Source organism: Macaca mulatta, chromosome 11 (genome assembly GCF_049350105.2).
Source record: "Macaca mulatta isolate MMU2019108-1 chromosome 11, T2T-MMU8v2.0, whole genome shotgun sequence".
Lineage (NCBI taxonomy): Eukaryota > Metazoa > Chordata > Mammalia > Primates > Cercopithecidae > Macaca > Macaca mulatta.
The window spans coordinates 112295139-112309800 of NC_133416.1; the positions used below are offsets into that span (position 1 = coordinate 112295139).

Here is a 14662-nt window from a genome sequence, read left to right on the forward strand (position 1 = left end):
CTCAGAATGCCTACTACATAGTAAAGTTACCTGCATATAACAGAAACCCAATTAAGAAGTTTGTTTTTCTTCTTATTTTGCATAGTGCACTTTATATAGTAAAGTCTCAGCCAGTGTTAACTTGGCTGCCATATTTTTTTCTTAAAAAGCTATTGTAGCATTAAAATATTTTTTTGAAAACTACCTTAACTATTTCTTAAAAGTATTTTCTTGTTATCCATCTAGATATATATTTATAATTACAGATGTTCTTTTACATGCTTTTCCCTCATCTTCTACATCTTCACTATATATATATATATAGTGAGCTAATATATATATAATGTAAGATACAATATATATAATATATTATATAGTGAGCTAATATATAATACATATAAATATGTTTTATGTAATATATATCATATATAATGTATATGATATATAATATAATATGGTGAACTAATATATAATACATATAAATATATATTTTATATATTTTATATATTTTTAATATATTTTTTGAGACAGTCTCACTCTGTTATATTATATAATATATAATATATAGTGAACTTATATATAATACATATTTTATATATATATATATATTTTTTTTTTTTTTTTTTTTGAGACAGAGTCTCGCTCTGTTGCCGAGGCTGGAGTGCAGTGGCAAGATCTCGGCTCATTGCAACCTCTGCCTTTACAGTATTTTTGACAATTAAATTTGAATACCTGCATAATACTTTTTCTGATATCTCATAATTACTCTAAATAATTCCCTAAATGTTGGGCACTTGGCATTTTGGAAGAATTGAATTGGTTTGTAGAAAGTCAGTGGACTTCACTGATGTGCACCATGCTTGCTTCTATTATTATGAAAATTTTAAATTGTGGAATCTCCATACAATGTTATTAGGTAGCTATTAAAAATGAGTATTTACTGACATGAAAAGTTGTCCATGATGTATGAGAAAAATGCCATACGATCTCATTTTTGTTTGCTATTTATAAATATATGTCACTCTTTTGAAGTACTGGATGTAAGAAGGAGGCAATTCTATACCTGGCCCTTTGTGGCCTTACCTGTGCTGGCTTGAGCACTAAGGTATTGCCTGCTGCCAAACACGCAGCACTCTTCCACGCCAGCATCATCAGCGGGTAGTTCCAGGGAATAATAATGGCACAGACACTGCCGGGGAAGAAATTCGATACGCTTAGTTGTTTCAAATAACACAACTCATGATTCACTCAGAGGCACTCTCCTTATCTTACCCGAGTGGCTCTTTCTTGGTGAAGGTCAGATTGCGATTTGGACGAGCCTGGTTGATTGGAATAGTAGAACCCTAAAGAATAAGAAAAGTTGATACTTATTTTACTAATTTAAATAAGTAAATTTCATTTCAAAGGATCCATTTTCTGTCTTCCTCTCTTACTTTTTGTTAGCTGATATGAAAGAGTGTTTGTTGATAAGAACTATATCCATGCCAAAGAAGGAACAGCATTTGTTTCTCAAGAGAACCATGAAACACAGGAGAATAAACATAATTCTCATTTTGTCCATTCCCAATTGCTTGGCCTGGCAGAGAATGTGAACTGCCTGCCTATTATCCACTCTCCCCTCTGTCCTTAGTAACAGAATCCCTGTACTAATAATGGAATAGCAATATGCCTATCAAATATTATGGTTCCCATTCTCCAGGTTAGGGATGGTCAGTGGAAGATATAAGCACAAAGCATTCGAAGGTGACTGCTATTTAAACCAGACTAACTCAACTCCTTTATTCTTCCCTCCATGTCTGCTTCCTCCTTCTTCTTGTTTAGACTACTGCTGAAATGGCTGGCACTGCAGTGATTTTCTTGAGATCATGAGTCAACCTTCAGGGTAGAGGTCACATGGTACTAAAGATGGCCTGGCAAAGACAGAAAAAGAGTTTGCATCTCCCATACTAGTCCTGACTGCCTTTCTTTGGACTCCTTGAAAGTGAGAGAAAAATAATAGGGTTAAAAAACAGGATTAAGTTGGCTGTTATATGCAGCCAATTGAATCCTAACAGATTCACAATAGTAGGCTTTAATGAAAGCTATTCATTTGCTTTGCCACATAAAATCTTATTGCTACTACTAATAGAGTGTACAATTTCTTAAAATACTTGTAGCCAGTTATGTCTTGGAATTCATAATTTTTTGGACTTTAGAAACGTACTATAGTGCATGTACCTTAAATTATCTGCTACCCCAGCAGGATTTGAATAAGCGTCCCATAATCAAACACACTAGTATTTTTTTAAATGTACTTTAAGTTCTAGGGTACATGTGCACAACGTGCAGGTTTGTTACATAGGTATACATGTGCCATGTTGGTTTGCTGCACCCATTAACTCATCATTTACATTAGGTATTTCTCCTAATGTTATCCCTCCCCCAGCCCCCCACCCCTGGACAGGCCCTGGTGTGTGATGTTCCCATCCCTGTGTCCATGCAAACACACTAGTATTGATTCACTGAAACATATGAATATTCACTCTAAGTGATGTAAATAAATATTATTAATAGATTATGTTCATTCAAGTCAGGGTTTGGCATCAAATCAGTTTGAACTAATCAAACAATTTTCAGGTTTCAGAGCTATTTGGATTTCATAATTGGGGATAAGAGATGGACCTGAACTACCATTAGTAAATATCAATATATGCATGACTTTGTGGCTGAATCACAATAAAAACTTCATTTTTGTGCAAACCTGCTATGTTGCAGAGTTGTCTAATCCTGTAGTGTACAAATACTTGTTTCCAGTCCTCAAAACATAACTTGCAAAGTATGTATTATTGTGACCATTTTATAGAGGAGGAAAGTAAGGTTCTGGGAGATAAAATAACTTTAACAACTTTGGCTGATATGGGCCAAAGCTGACTTGGACTCAGGTCTGTCTGACTGTACATTAACATTGGTGGCAACAATGTGTTCAGATGAATACAATGTTTCCCAGTCTCCTTAGCAGATAGAGATGGTCAAGGAGGGATATGAGCAAAAGGTACTGGGAAGGTAAGAATGCTTTGTGAAATTCCTCTTGCCACTCCCCCTTTCTCACTTGCTTCTTTTTGCTGCTGGGAATGTGGTTGCAATAACTGGTACTGCAGTGGTTATTATGAGTCTATGAGGAACATGCATACTGCAGTTTGCTACAAGCCCTACCTCTCCCTTTTGTATCCCCAGTGCTGGAGCTAGTGTTGTTGCCATTGATCACCCCATGTTTGCTATTTATTATATAGTAAAAGGAAAATGAAATATTTATTATTCCTGTGTCTTTATCAAATTTTTCCTTAAAAAATTTTTTTTTGGCTAGGTGCAGTGGCTTACACCTGTAATCCCAGCACTTTGGGAGGCCAAGGCAGGCAAATCACTTGAGGTCAGGAGTTCGAGACCAGCCTGCCCAACATGGTGAAACCCCGTCTCTACTAAAAATACAAAAATTAGCTGGGCGTGGTGGCACACACCTGTAATCCCAGCTACTTGGGAGGCTGAGGCAGGAGAATCGCTTGAACCCAGGAGGCAGAAGTGAGCTGAGATGGCGCCACTGCACTCCAGCCTGGGTGACAGAGCAAGACTCCATTTCAAAAGAAAAAAATAAATAAATTTTAAAAAATTTATTTCTACTAGGACACATGTTCAAAGACAAAGTTTTTCTTATACTCAGTCTTCTTCCACCACCTATGTTAGCTCTCTGGCCTCTGTAGGTATTTGAATTTGTACACCCTTCATGATACTAGGCTTCTCCAAAATGTCTAGAAAAATATTCAACACCCTCAGGAGATATTATAGTAAAGTGCAAAGAATGCCATTAGACTTTAGATTCAGAAAATCTTGAGTTCAAATCTGGTCGTATGGGTTACTTTCTACGAATTATAGGAAAGGCATCCATGTCCTCAAGCCTCTGTTTGCTCACATGTAATAAGGGGATAAGAGCTATCCATTTACTTCCTGTAGTTGTTATAACCATTGCTAGGGTCTGAAAGTGTCCCCTAAAATGCATGTGCTGGAAACTTAACCCCCAATGCCACAGTGTTGGGGGGCAGGGCCTAATAGGAGGTGTTTAGGTCATGAGGGCTCCACCTTAATGAACGGATCAATGCCGCTATAAAAAGAGCTTGCAGGAGTGGGTTCACTCCCTTCTACTCTTCTGCCAGGTGAGGACACATCATTCCTCTGCACCAGAGGATGTACTATAAGGCACCATCTTAAAACTAGAGGCCAAACCTGCTGGCACCTTTATCTTAGACTTCCCGGCCTCCAGAACTGTAAGAGAATAAATTTCTGTTCTTTATAAATTACCTAGTCTCAGGTATTCTGTTATAGCAGCATAAAATGGATTGAGACAACCCTGTTATGTTGGTGTAAAAAAATCTACATAAAAAGAGGATCTGACACAGTGCCTGGTACAAACTAATCAATGTTAATCCCTTTTTCTTTCAGAACAAATAGTATTTGTGCTTACCTGAATTTTGTCGCACCAGCCAGCAAAATATCTGAATGTTTGCACAGACATTCCGATGTGAGTCTTCAGAGCCAAAGTATAGACAGCCCCTGAATCAAGGGCTTCAATGGTTGCCAGCTCTTCTTGGTTCTCTTCCAGTAGGTCTGCAAGTCTGCGTGGTCAGTGAAAGAAAGAAATTCAACAAGTATTGATTGAGCTCCTGTTACATACAATGCAGTATCCTAACGATGGAGGATTCAGAGGTAAACACATATGGATCAGATCTCTGCCCTTATGGAGATCATGGTCCAGTAGGGAAGAAAGACATTAAACAAATAATTTCATAAATCATTTGTTTCAAGAATTACAAAGGAGAAGCAGAGGGTATTGGAAGTGTGTATAATTTGCCTCATCTATGTGTAAGAAGTGGAACAATGATTGAGCCAGTACCAGTCACTGGAACCACATTCCCAGAACCCACACCTTCTGAGAACCCATGAACATTTGAGGATATCCAGTTGGCACAAAAATATTTCCAACACTAACTGAAGAGACAAGATAGCAACGTACACAATGAATTACAAACACTGCAAGAGATTTCTGTTTGGTATTCGGTTTTATGGGAAGGTAAGTGCAGGACTGTATAATGACTGTGATACAGTAAAAATTCATCTTTTGTGGTCAACTTCTCTATTTGTTTTTCTTCTGTATTTGTAGTGGTTCTCAGAGCTGTTCCTTTGGGGCCACTCTAGAGTCCAGCTTGAAATCCCCCTCCCACAATATTCATTCCAGATCTTGCTTGTATTAGTTCTCACGCTGCTCATAAAGACATACCTGAGACTGGGTAATTTATAAAGGAAAGAGGCAAGAGAGCATGTGCAGGGGAACTGCCTTTTATAAAAACATCAAATCTCATGAGACTGACTGACTTTCATGAGAACAGCACAGGAAAGACTTGCCCCCATGATTCAATTACCTCCCACTGGTTCCCTCCCATGACACGCGGGAATTATGGGAGCTACAATTCAAGATGAGATTTGGGTGTGGACACAGCCAAATCATATCATTGCTCTGAGATCTATTGATCTAGGTCAGATATTGGATTTTAGGTAAACAGCAAATGGAATTTATGATTGAATCTAGTTATTCCTGGCATCCTTCATTACTGATTTAAAATATTCTTCTCAGTCCTTATTATTTTTCTTCCTTGTTCCTATTCCTTACAGATCAAGTTGACATAAAATGTTTTTTTTTTTTAAAGAACAGGGTACTGGATATTTTCCACTTGCCACTCTGTATCCATTCTCCACCCTGCTCTGTGACCTTGACCCTGGTGAATGACCTTTATAGATTACATCACCTGGCTCCCTTGCTCTCCCATTGGGCTTGGCCAGTGAGAGGCCACTGGGAGACACCCACAGAAGATTGGTGAACTGAAGGAAAAAGTGGTTGGGGAATTGGATTCCCTGGCTCCCTCGCTGATGGACTGTGGTTCAGAAGCTGCCATGCCCCTCCACTGGAGTGTGGTTTTCTCCTATAGCTACAGATCTCGCCAGATTCCAGTAACAGCTCCTTCTCCTGTCCCTTCAGACCTTGAAGACGTAGCAGCTTCCCCCTGCTGCTAGCCCTGCCTGGATGTTTCGGTATCCTTTATTGGATTTCTTTGACCTAGCCCACGTCTTTGTAAACAGTTCTTTATTAAACTTCTTTTCCAGCTGGGACCTGCCTGGTGCAAGCAATACTAACATAATCAACATATGTAGGATTTAATATGAGTCAAGTAACAGAAGACATATTTCATACTAGGTGAATACCAGAATGTTTTGCAGGAATTTTTTAAATGTTGGCAATGTTAGCCAATATCCAAAGGTAGTAGACTTGTTTTTCTTTTCTTATCTTTTTTTTTTTTTTTTTTTTTTTGAGACAGAGTCTTGCTTTCTTGCCCAGGCTGGAGTGCAGTGGTGCGATCTTGGCTCACTGCAACCTCCACCTCCCAGGTTCAAGCAATTCTTCTGCCTCAGCCTCCGGAGTTGCTAGGACTACAGGCACGTGCCACCACTCACGCCTGTAATCCCAGCACTTTGGGAGGCTGAGGCGTGCAAATCACCTGAGGTCAGGAATTTGAGACCTGGCCAACATAGTGAAACCCCATCTCTACCAGAATTACTTTTCTAAAAAATAAAAAATAAAAATACCTGTACATCAATCTTCCTCTTTCTCTTGCATTCATTCTTCCCCATTCACCATTTTCAAAAGCATCTTTTGCTGCTGCTACTGCTTTATCAACATCCGCCAAAGAAGCGTAGGATACTTTGCATATTGTCTATTTCAAGGTAAGTAAAAATAGGTCACATGAGAGATATGAAAATATGGTTCTTGGAATTAATATTCTATTAATAGAAAAAATAGAGTATTACTGATTTTTTTAAAAATGTTATGATGAGAAATGAGTATATCCAGTACTACGGTAAAGAAAAAGAACAATTTTAATATGAAAATTGTGAACCAGAAATTCGGTACTTCTCATGTCATACTACTTTATGGAAGAACACATTTAGGAAGACAGAAGACTCTGTAGTTCTTCCAGTGCCTTGGGAAAGCTGAATTTCTTGCCATGAGTCTTCAAAGTCTGAAAAATTTTTTCACATGTATCTCTATGCAGATGAGTGCCTCTGATGTTTATAGGTAAAGCTACCTGTCTAAATTTATCATAAATGTTCTATAAAATAGGTTACTACAGTTAATAGCAGCTAGTACCAGAACTGAGTCTTTGAAAGAAAAGCATGAAGTACATTTGCATCAAGTGCTTAGAGGCAGAGTGAGAGAATTAATGGGCTTCTTAAGACTGCCTCTTTTACAATGGTGTATAAACTAAAAATCCACCACCGGTGATCACTACTAACACTACAGAATTACTCACAGATCCATCCGTTGGGTTGATAGTGTCGTAAGTCTTTCCATCGTCTGCATCGGTGAACTGTCCATTTATGAAACACTGATACGGCATTTTTACCATCATTTCATTGACCTCCTTTGAAACCTGAGAGAATTATATTAATAGAGTCAGTGGATTTCCGTGTTTACTAATTTGATGTCAAACAGCACTAAAGAAGCATATTCAAGAATGCAGAGGAAGAAGTCAAATTCTAGTTCCAACCATACAGAAGACATGCATATGTGAGATTTGGGTCTCAAGATGCTTGCCTTGGCAACTGGGGCAGGAGGGTAGAAGCTGTAAAGACAGAAGTGCTCTAGGCCAGGCTTTTTACAGATTTCAGATTTTCTTTCTTAACAGGCAAAAGGTAACTCACAAGACCTCTAGATAATGGAAACACCACCATCTAGTGGCAGCATTGGTGGAGTGCAGCTATTGCTTTCATTGAAATCCTTGAAAATGCCTTTGTCAATAGGTTTCCTTTTTACACTGGTGCCGTTTTAAGTTTGCTTTCCTTAAGTTCCTCTCGGTTTTCACTTTTTGTCTGTTACACATGTGTTGCCTAAATTGTACTCTGCCAGTGGCTGGCAAGCAAATTGAGGTTAGTCAATGATCTTTGATGAGGATCAGTTTTTTTCAACAATGCAATGGGAATAATGATACTGGCTTCATACAGTTATTGGGAGGAAAACTGAGGTAATATATCAATGCTAGGTATTCAAAAGGAAATTTATTTATTTAAAAAATTATTTCACAGGGAGGAATTGTCAGTGCTTTAAAAAGAAACAAAAAATAGCAAGAAGGTCTCTTGCCTTTTCCCACACTGAGTGCTCATGATCTATGAGCTATTTCCATTGTGTTTATGTGGGATATAATGAAGGAAATTTCATGGGAATTGATGTGTTCAGTCTCTACAAACAGTCCACTTTTCTTAAATTATCATTCTGGGAATATGCTGAATGTCTTACATATAGCACCTAATTTGATTCTCCTAACAATTCTCTGAGGTAGATATTATTATATAATATATTATTATTACATAATATATTATTATATAATATTATTACATAATACATTATTATATAATATTATTACATAATATATTATTACATATTATTATTACATAATATATTATTATATAATATTATTACATAATTTATTATTATATAATATTACCCTATAAATTGGGTGATATGAGTCAAGTAACAGAAGACGTATTTCATGTTATGTGCATACTAGAATGTTTTGCAGGTGATAATAATAATTACCCAATCTCTAGAGTAATAATAATAATGTCCACCACAGAGAATTGTTGGGAGAATCAACAATTGTTGGGAGATAATTATTTTATCTATAAATAGAGTAAAAATAATGGAGGAAATAATAATGGAGGGTAATAAACTGTGGCTTAGGGAAGTTGAGTAACTTGCCCAAGATCACACAGCTAGTAAGCCATGATACTTGGATTCAAACTTAGGTTGGTCTGACTCCAAAATTCATGTTCTTAACCAGATGATGCTAAACTGCTTTCCAGATTTGCCTAATTCTTATTAAAAACAAATGGGTGAGAAGCACTTCTGGGACAGTAAAGTAAGGACCTCTGAAAATCCACTCCTTCATAAAAGCAATAAGAACACTAGAAAATATTGTTAAAAATCACTTCTCTCAGGACTCTGGAAACTAACCAAAGGCTTGCAATAATCCATTTCAAGAAGAATAGCTGAATCACACTAAGAAAAGTGAGCTTTATGGTGTATTAACTGCCTTATTCCCATCTTTCTCAAAAGCTCTGCCATAGCCTTGAGAAAACTATCATTGCAAGTATGGTAGCTGTGAAAACCAGCAGCCTAGTAGCCCCTGGTGGGGATGAAATGGGTTTGGAGCTCTTCAAAAGCCTCATCCCAAAGAACTATTACTATTTGGCCTACCTGGCAGCTCCCTGAAAAGCTCCACTCCCAGAGATTTTCTGTCTTTAGAGGCAGAGTCTCACTATATTGTCCAGGCTGGAGAGTAGTGGCTGTTCACAGGTGTGATCAAGTGCATCACAGCCTCAAACTCCTGGACTGAAGTGATCCTCCTGCCTCAGCCTCCTGAGTAGCTGGGACTACAGGCACATGCTACCATGCCTGGCTTGGGCTTGTCTTTATTTGATCTGACTCAGAGCTTGTTATGCACAAACATCCCTATTCCTGGGACATTTGTCAAAAATAATCAGTGGCAATTATTTAATATTTCAGCTGCCCGCAGCCACTAACAAATGGCTGACCAAAAAACTTAAGAGGAATAACTGGGAATGAGATATCCATTGGAGGCATTGAAAAGCTCTGACTTATTCCTGGGAATCCAGAAGACCAATATACATGCAGGGCTTGCGCACGTGCCAGGAAAGACCTCAGAAGGCCCTTATGTCTTAATGCTCGATGACTCTTGAGGCCCTGTGCAGGCAGGAAGTGTGAAGGCTGAGGCAGAGCTGTAAACTGCCTGCTGGAGCACTGAAGGTGTATCCCAGCACACACACAGAGCCCCCTCGCAAAGGCTGGGAGACTTATTGGCTCAAGGTGTATAAGAAAATATATGCCCAATCATTAGCTGACCATTAAGGTAACTGAAAAGAGACTTCAGTGGTGGCAAACAATAAAAAATACGGACTTTACAGAATTATCGAGAAAGTCATTGAACAACAACAACAAAGCAGCAGCAGCAACAGCAACAAATGTTGTGAAGGGAGATGAGGGGAAAGTCTGCTTTCCAGAGTTACGACATTCTGTTCTTTTGAATGACCACCTGTCAACAAAAGATTACAAGATGTGCCAAGAAACAGGAAAGTATGGCCTATACACAGGTGGAAAAAAGCAGCTAATAGAAACCATTCCTAGAGAAACCTAGACACTGGATTTGCTAAAGAAAGATTTTCAATAAGCTTTTGTAAATATGTTCAATGAACTAAAGGAAACCAGGTCTAAAGAATTAAAGGAAAGTAAGAGAATAATGTCTTGCTGAACAGAGAATATCAATGAAGAGATAAAAATTATTTTTAAAAGAACCAAATAAAAATGCTGAAGTTGAAAAGTGCAATAACTGAAATAAAAAATTCACTAGAGGGACCCAATAGCAAATTCAAGCAGGTAAATAAAAGCCTGAACAACAGGAAGGAATAAGAATAAAGAAAAATGAACAGAGCCTCTGAGACTTATGAGACACCATCAAGTATACGAACACATGCATAAAAGGAATCCCAGAAGGAGAGGAGAAGGAAAAGGGAAAGGAAAAGGAAAAATATCTGAAGAAAGAATGGCTGAAAGCTTCCTAAATTTGATGAAAAACATTAAGTTGCACATTTCAAGAATGCACAATCCAAGAAGCTCAACAAATTCTGATGGGAAAATTCAAAGGCCCCACATCTAGACATATCATAACAAGTAATCAAAAGACAAAGATAAAATCTCAAAAACAACAAGACATAAGGAACTCATCATACAAAAGAGTCCTTAAGAAAATTAACAGTTGACTTATCAGAAACCATGAAGGCCAGAAGGCAATATGATGAAATATTTAAAATGATAAAAGAAAAATACCATCCAAAAATTCTATACCCAATAAAAATATCCTTCAGAAATGAAGGAGAAATTAAAACATTCCCAAATGAACAAAACCAGAAAATTGATTGCTAGGATACCTGGCCTACAAAAAGTACTGAGAAGACTCCTTCAAGTTGAAATGAAAGGACACTGGACAATTAACTTGAATACACATGAAGAAATAAAGAGTACTGGTAAAGGTAACTACATAGGTAAATATCAACATTGGTATAAATATATTTTTAACTCTATCATTAAAAATACAACCTCATAAAGCAGCAATTATAAAATTGTGTTGGTGGGCTCATGATATATAAAGATGTAATTCGTATGACAATAATGGCACAAATTAGGGAAGTACACGACAATGTTACAGCAAAGCTTTCCTATGCTATTGATATTAAGTTGTTATTCATCTGAACTAGACCATTTTAAGCAAAAATGTTAATTATAATCCTCAAGGCAACCACTAAGAAAATAGCTTAAAATATAGTAAAATTAAAAATAAGGGATTAAGGCAGGGCACGGTGGATCACGCCTGTAATCCCAGCACTTTGGGAGGCCGAGGCATGCAGATCACAAGGTCAAGAGATCGAGACCATCCTGGCTAACATGATGAAACCCCGTCTCTACTGAAAATACAAAAAATTAGCCAGGCGTGGTGGCAGGTGCCTGTAGTCCCAGCTACTCGGGAGGCTGAGGCAGGAGAATGGCGTGAACCCAGGAGGTGGAGCTGGCAGTGAGCCGAGATTGCACCACTGCACTCTAACCTGGGCGACAGAGCAAGACTCCATCTCAAAAACAACAACAACAACAACAAAATAATGGATTAAAAAGGCATACTAGACATATTTAACAAAAAGAAAGCAGTGAAGGAGAAGTAGAGGAATAAAAGGTGTCAGACAAGACATATAGAAAGCATAAGTGGTAAAAGAACGTAGATAAACTAGACATCATTTAAATTAAAACCTGTTGTATGTCAAAGGACACTCAAAGTTTTCAATAAATCTACAGAATGAGAGAAAACATTTGCAAATCTTATATCTGATAAGGATCTTGTATCTAAAATAGACAAAGAACTCTAAAGACTCAGCAATAAAAAGACAAGCCAGTTTTAAAATGAGCAAAGGATCTGAAAGAAAAGACATTTCTGCAAGAAGAAATTCAAATGGCCAACAAGTATATGACAAGATGCTCAACATCAGTAGTTACTAGGGAATACAAATCAAAACCACAGTGAGACCCCGCTTTACACCCACTAGGACAGCTAAAAGAGAAAAGACGAGAGCAAATATTGGCGAGGATATGGAGAAGTTGAAACCCTCATACATTGGTGGCATTATATAATGGTGTAGCCACTTCGGAAAACAGTTTGGCAGTTACTCAAAAAAGTTAAACATAGAGTTACCATATGACTCATCAATTCCACGCTTAGGTACATACCCAAGAGACTTGAAAACATATGTTCATGCAAAAACTTGTATGAGTTTTTCATAGCATTATTCATAATAGCCAAAAAGTAGAAACAACCCAAATGTACTTCAACTGATGAATGGGTAAACAAACTGTGGTATATTTATACAATAGAATATTACTTGGCCAGAAAAAGGAATGAAATGATGATACAACATGGATGAACCTTGAACACATTATGCTAAGAGAAAGAAGCCAAAAACAAAAAGCCACATGTTAAATGATTCTATTTATACGAAATCTCTAAAAGAGGCAAATCCAGAGAGACAGAAAAGAGATTCGCATTTTCTAGGAACTATCATGCTATCCAATTTTGGAACTTTTTTTGTATGAGGTAGTCCTGGAAGAGTAAAGAATGACTGCCAATGGGTATAGGGCTTCTTTTTGGGATGATGAAAATGTTCCAAAATTGGATGACATAATAGTTGCACAACCCTGTGAATATATTAAAAAGCACCCAAAATGCACATTTTAAAAGGGAATTTTATGGCATCTGAATTAAATCTCAGTAAAGCTGTTGTTTTTTAAAGGTCATAAATATAAAAACAAATGGGCAACAGGCACAGCAGTCTTTTATAGTGTATGGATCTCACTGATTTAGGGTTGTAACATCGAGGAAAAGCTTACATAATCTACAACCAGCTCCGCCTCTTGATCTTCTCCTCTCAGTTTCCTCACGACCTTTTGGATAAAGTCTTCAAACTTGGTGGCCATATAGACATCTTCATTCTGCAGCTGAAGCCCATCACATTTCTGTCTGATCTCTTCAACCAGCCTTAAAGTAAGAACCAGCTTCGCGTTACTCAGATTTTTAAAAGGGGTTAGGAAGACTGTTATTCGCATTTGTCAAGTTGTTTTGAGGTAAGACTTACATCGCATGCCTATTTATATCCTATGAGATCTGTGATACTCATCAGAGAAATTGATAAGACTAGGGGCAAGAAATTAAAAATATATCTTGAAGGACAGTGGCAGTTTTTTTTTAAACTTTATCCGTGACTGAAAATAAAAGAAATCAAGGCAAAAATATTTTAATTACTTATAAGCAAGATAGCAGGGAGCATATAAAGTCAACTCCTTTGCTTTCATATATACTCAAAGAATAAGAAAGAAAGACACTTTCTTAACTGTAAAGATTGTGAGAGATGTCATATTGTAGAATATTTTCTCTAATTTACAAGTATAAGATGGACATTTGTTTGTATTATGTAGTTAACACAAGTACTAGCTAGAACCATATGCAGTAGGTCAATACAATTTTTGAAGTCCTTTCCAATCCTTTGATTTCCACTGTTAGTTTGTCAAATTACAGCGGTTATCTGACATTTCTTGAATAGCAGTGGTGTATGAGGTACTGTGTAGAAAGTCCACCATGGTTGTGCTTCAATCATTTATTCTCTAAAAGAGATGATACCTTCGTAATCAAGATAATAATATCAGATGATTATGATAAGTCAGACACTCAAACAGAAAATGAGTAATTCCTGCAGGAGTATCTTGCTAGCAAAAAAAAAAAAAAGTATTAATAATACAGTACTGGCCAGGTGCGGTGGCTCACGCCTGTAATCCCAGCACTTTGGGAGGCCTAGGCAGGCGGATCACGAGGTCAGGAGATAGAGATCATCCTGGCCAATGTGGTGAAACCCCATCTCTACTAAAAATACAAAAATTAGCTGGGCGCGGTGGCGTTTACTTGTAATCCCAGCTACTTTGGAGACTGAAGCAGGAGAATTGCTTGAACCTGGGAGACGGAGGTTGCAGTAAGCCAAGATTGTACCACTGCACTCCAGCCTGGCGACAGAGCAAGACTCTGTCTCAAAATAATAGTAATAATAATACAGTACTGAGGCCAGGTGTGATGGCTCATGCCTGTAATCCCAACTACTAGGGAGGCTGAGATGAAAGGATGGCCACCCCAGGAGTGCAAGGCTGCTAGTGCAAGTGAGCTGTGATCACACCACTGCACTCCAGCCTAGGTGGCAGAGTGAGGCCCTATCTGTAATAATAATCATCATAATATAGTATTGAAATCTTTAGTTAAGCTAATTAGAAGTTTCTGGGAACTCATGAATCACAGCTGAGAAATCTATAATTTGAGGAGCCGAAACTCTTGACTTTTGAAAACACTACGTGCTCTTGAAATGATTGTTTTTGATTTCTGGAATAAAACCTCCAAGAATAAAGGGACCTTGTCTAGTTTACACTGTATCTCCAGTGCTAAAACTG

The 14662-nt window shown here is 37.6% G+C and overlaps 1 protein-coding gene and 1 long non-coding RNA gene across 5 annotated transcripts in view; one reads left to right on the plus strand and one right to left on the minus strand.

Moving 5' to 3' along the window:
• The window catches only part of LOC144333007 (uncharacterized), a 61159-nt gene extending 56027 nt beyond the window's left edge, over positions 1-5132 (plus strand). The window contains exon 4 of the long non-coding RNA XR_013401301.1: positions 4450-5132. This is a non-coding gene — a long non-coding RNA (uncharacterized LOC144333007). The remainder of the gene's footprint in view (positions 1-4449) is intronic.
• The window catches only part of ALDH1L2 (aldehyde dehydrogenase 1 family member L2), a 61476-nt gene that overhangs the window by 22031 nt on the left and 24783 nt on the right, over positions 1-14662 (minus strand). For all 4 annotated transcript variants that reach the window (XM_001089566.5, XM_077954835.1, XM_077954833.1 and 1 more), the window contains 6 exons: positions 13064-13211; positions 7371-7490; positions 6646-6773; positions 4472-4622; positions 1252-1322; positions 1063-1168 (listed from right to left, as the gene is read on the minus strand). In XM_001089566.5, the coding sequence (XP_001089566.2) occupies positions 1063-1168; positions 1252-1322; positions 4472-4622; positions 6646-6773; positions 7371-7490; positions 13064-13211 (724 nt within the window). The remainder of the gene's footprint in view (positions 1-1062; positions 1169-1251; positions 1323-4471; positions 4623-6645; positions 6774-7370; positions 7491-13063; positions 13212-14662) is intronic.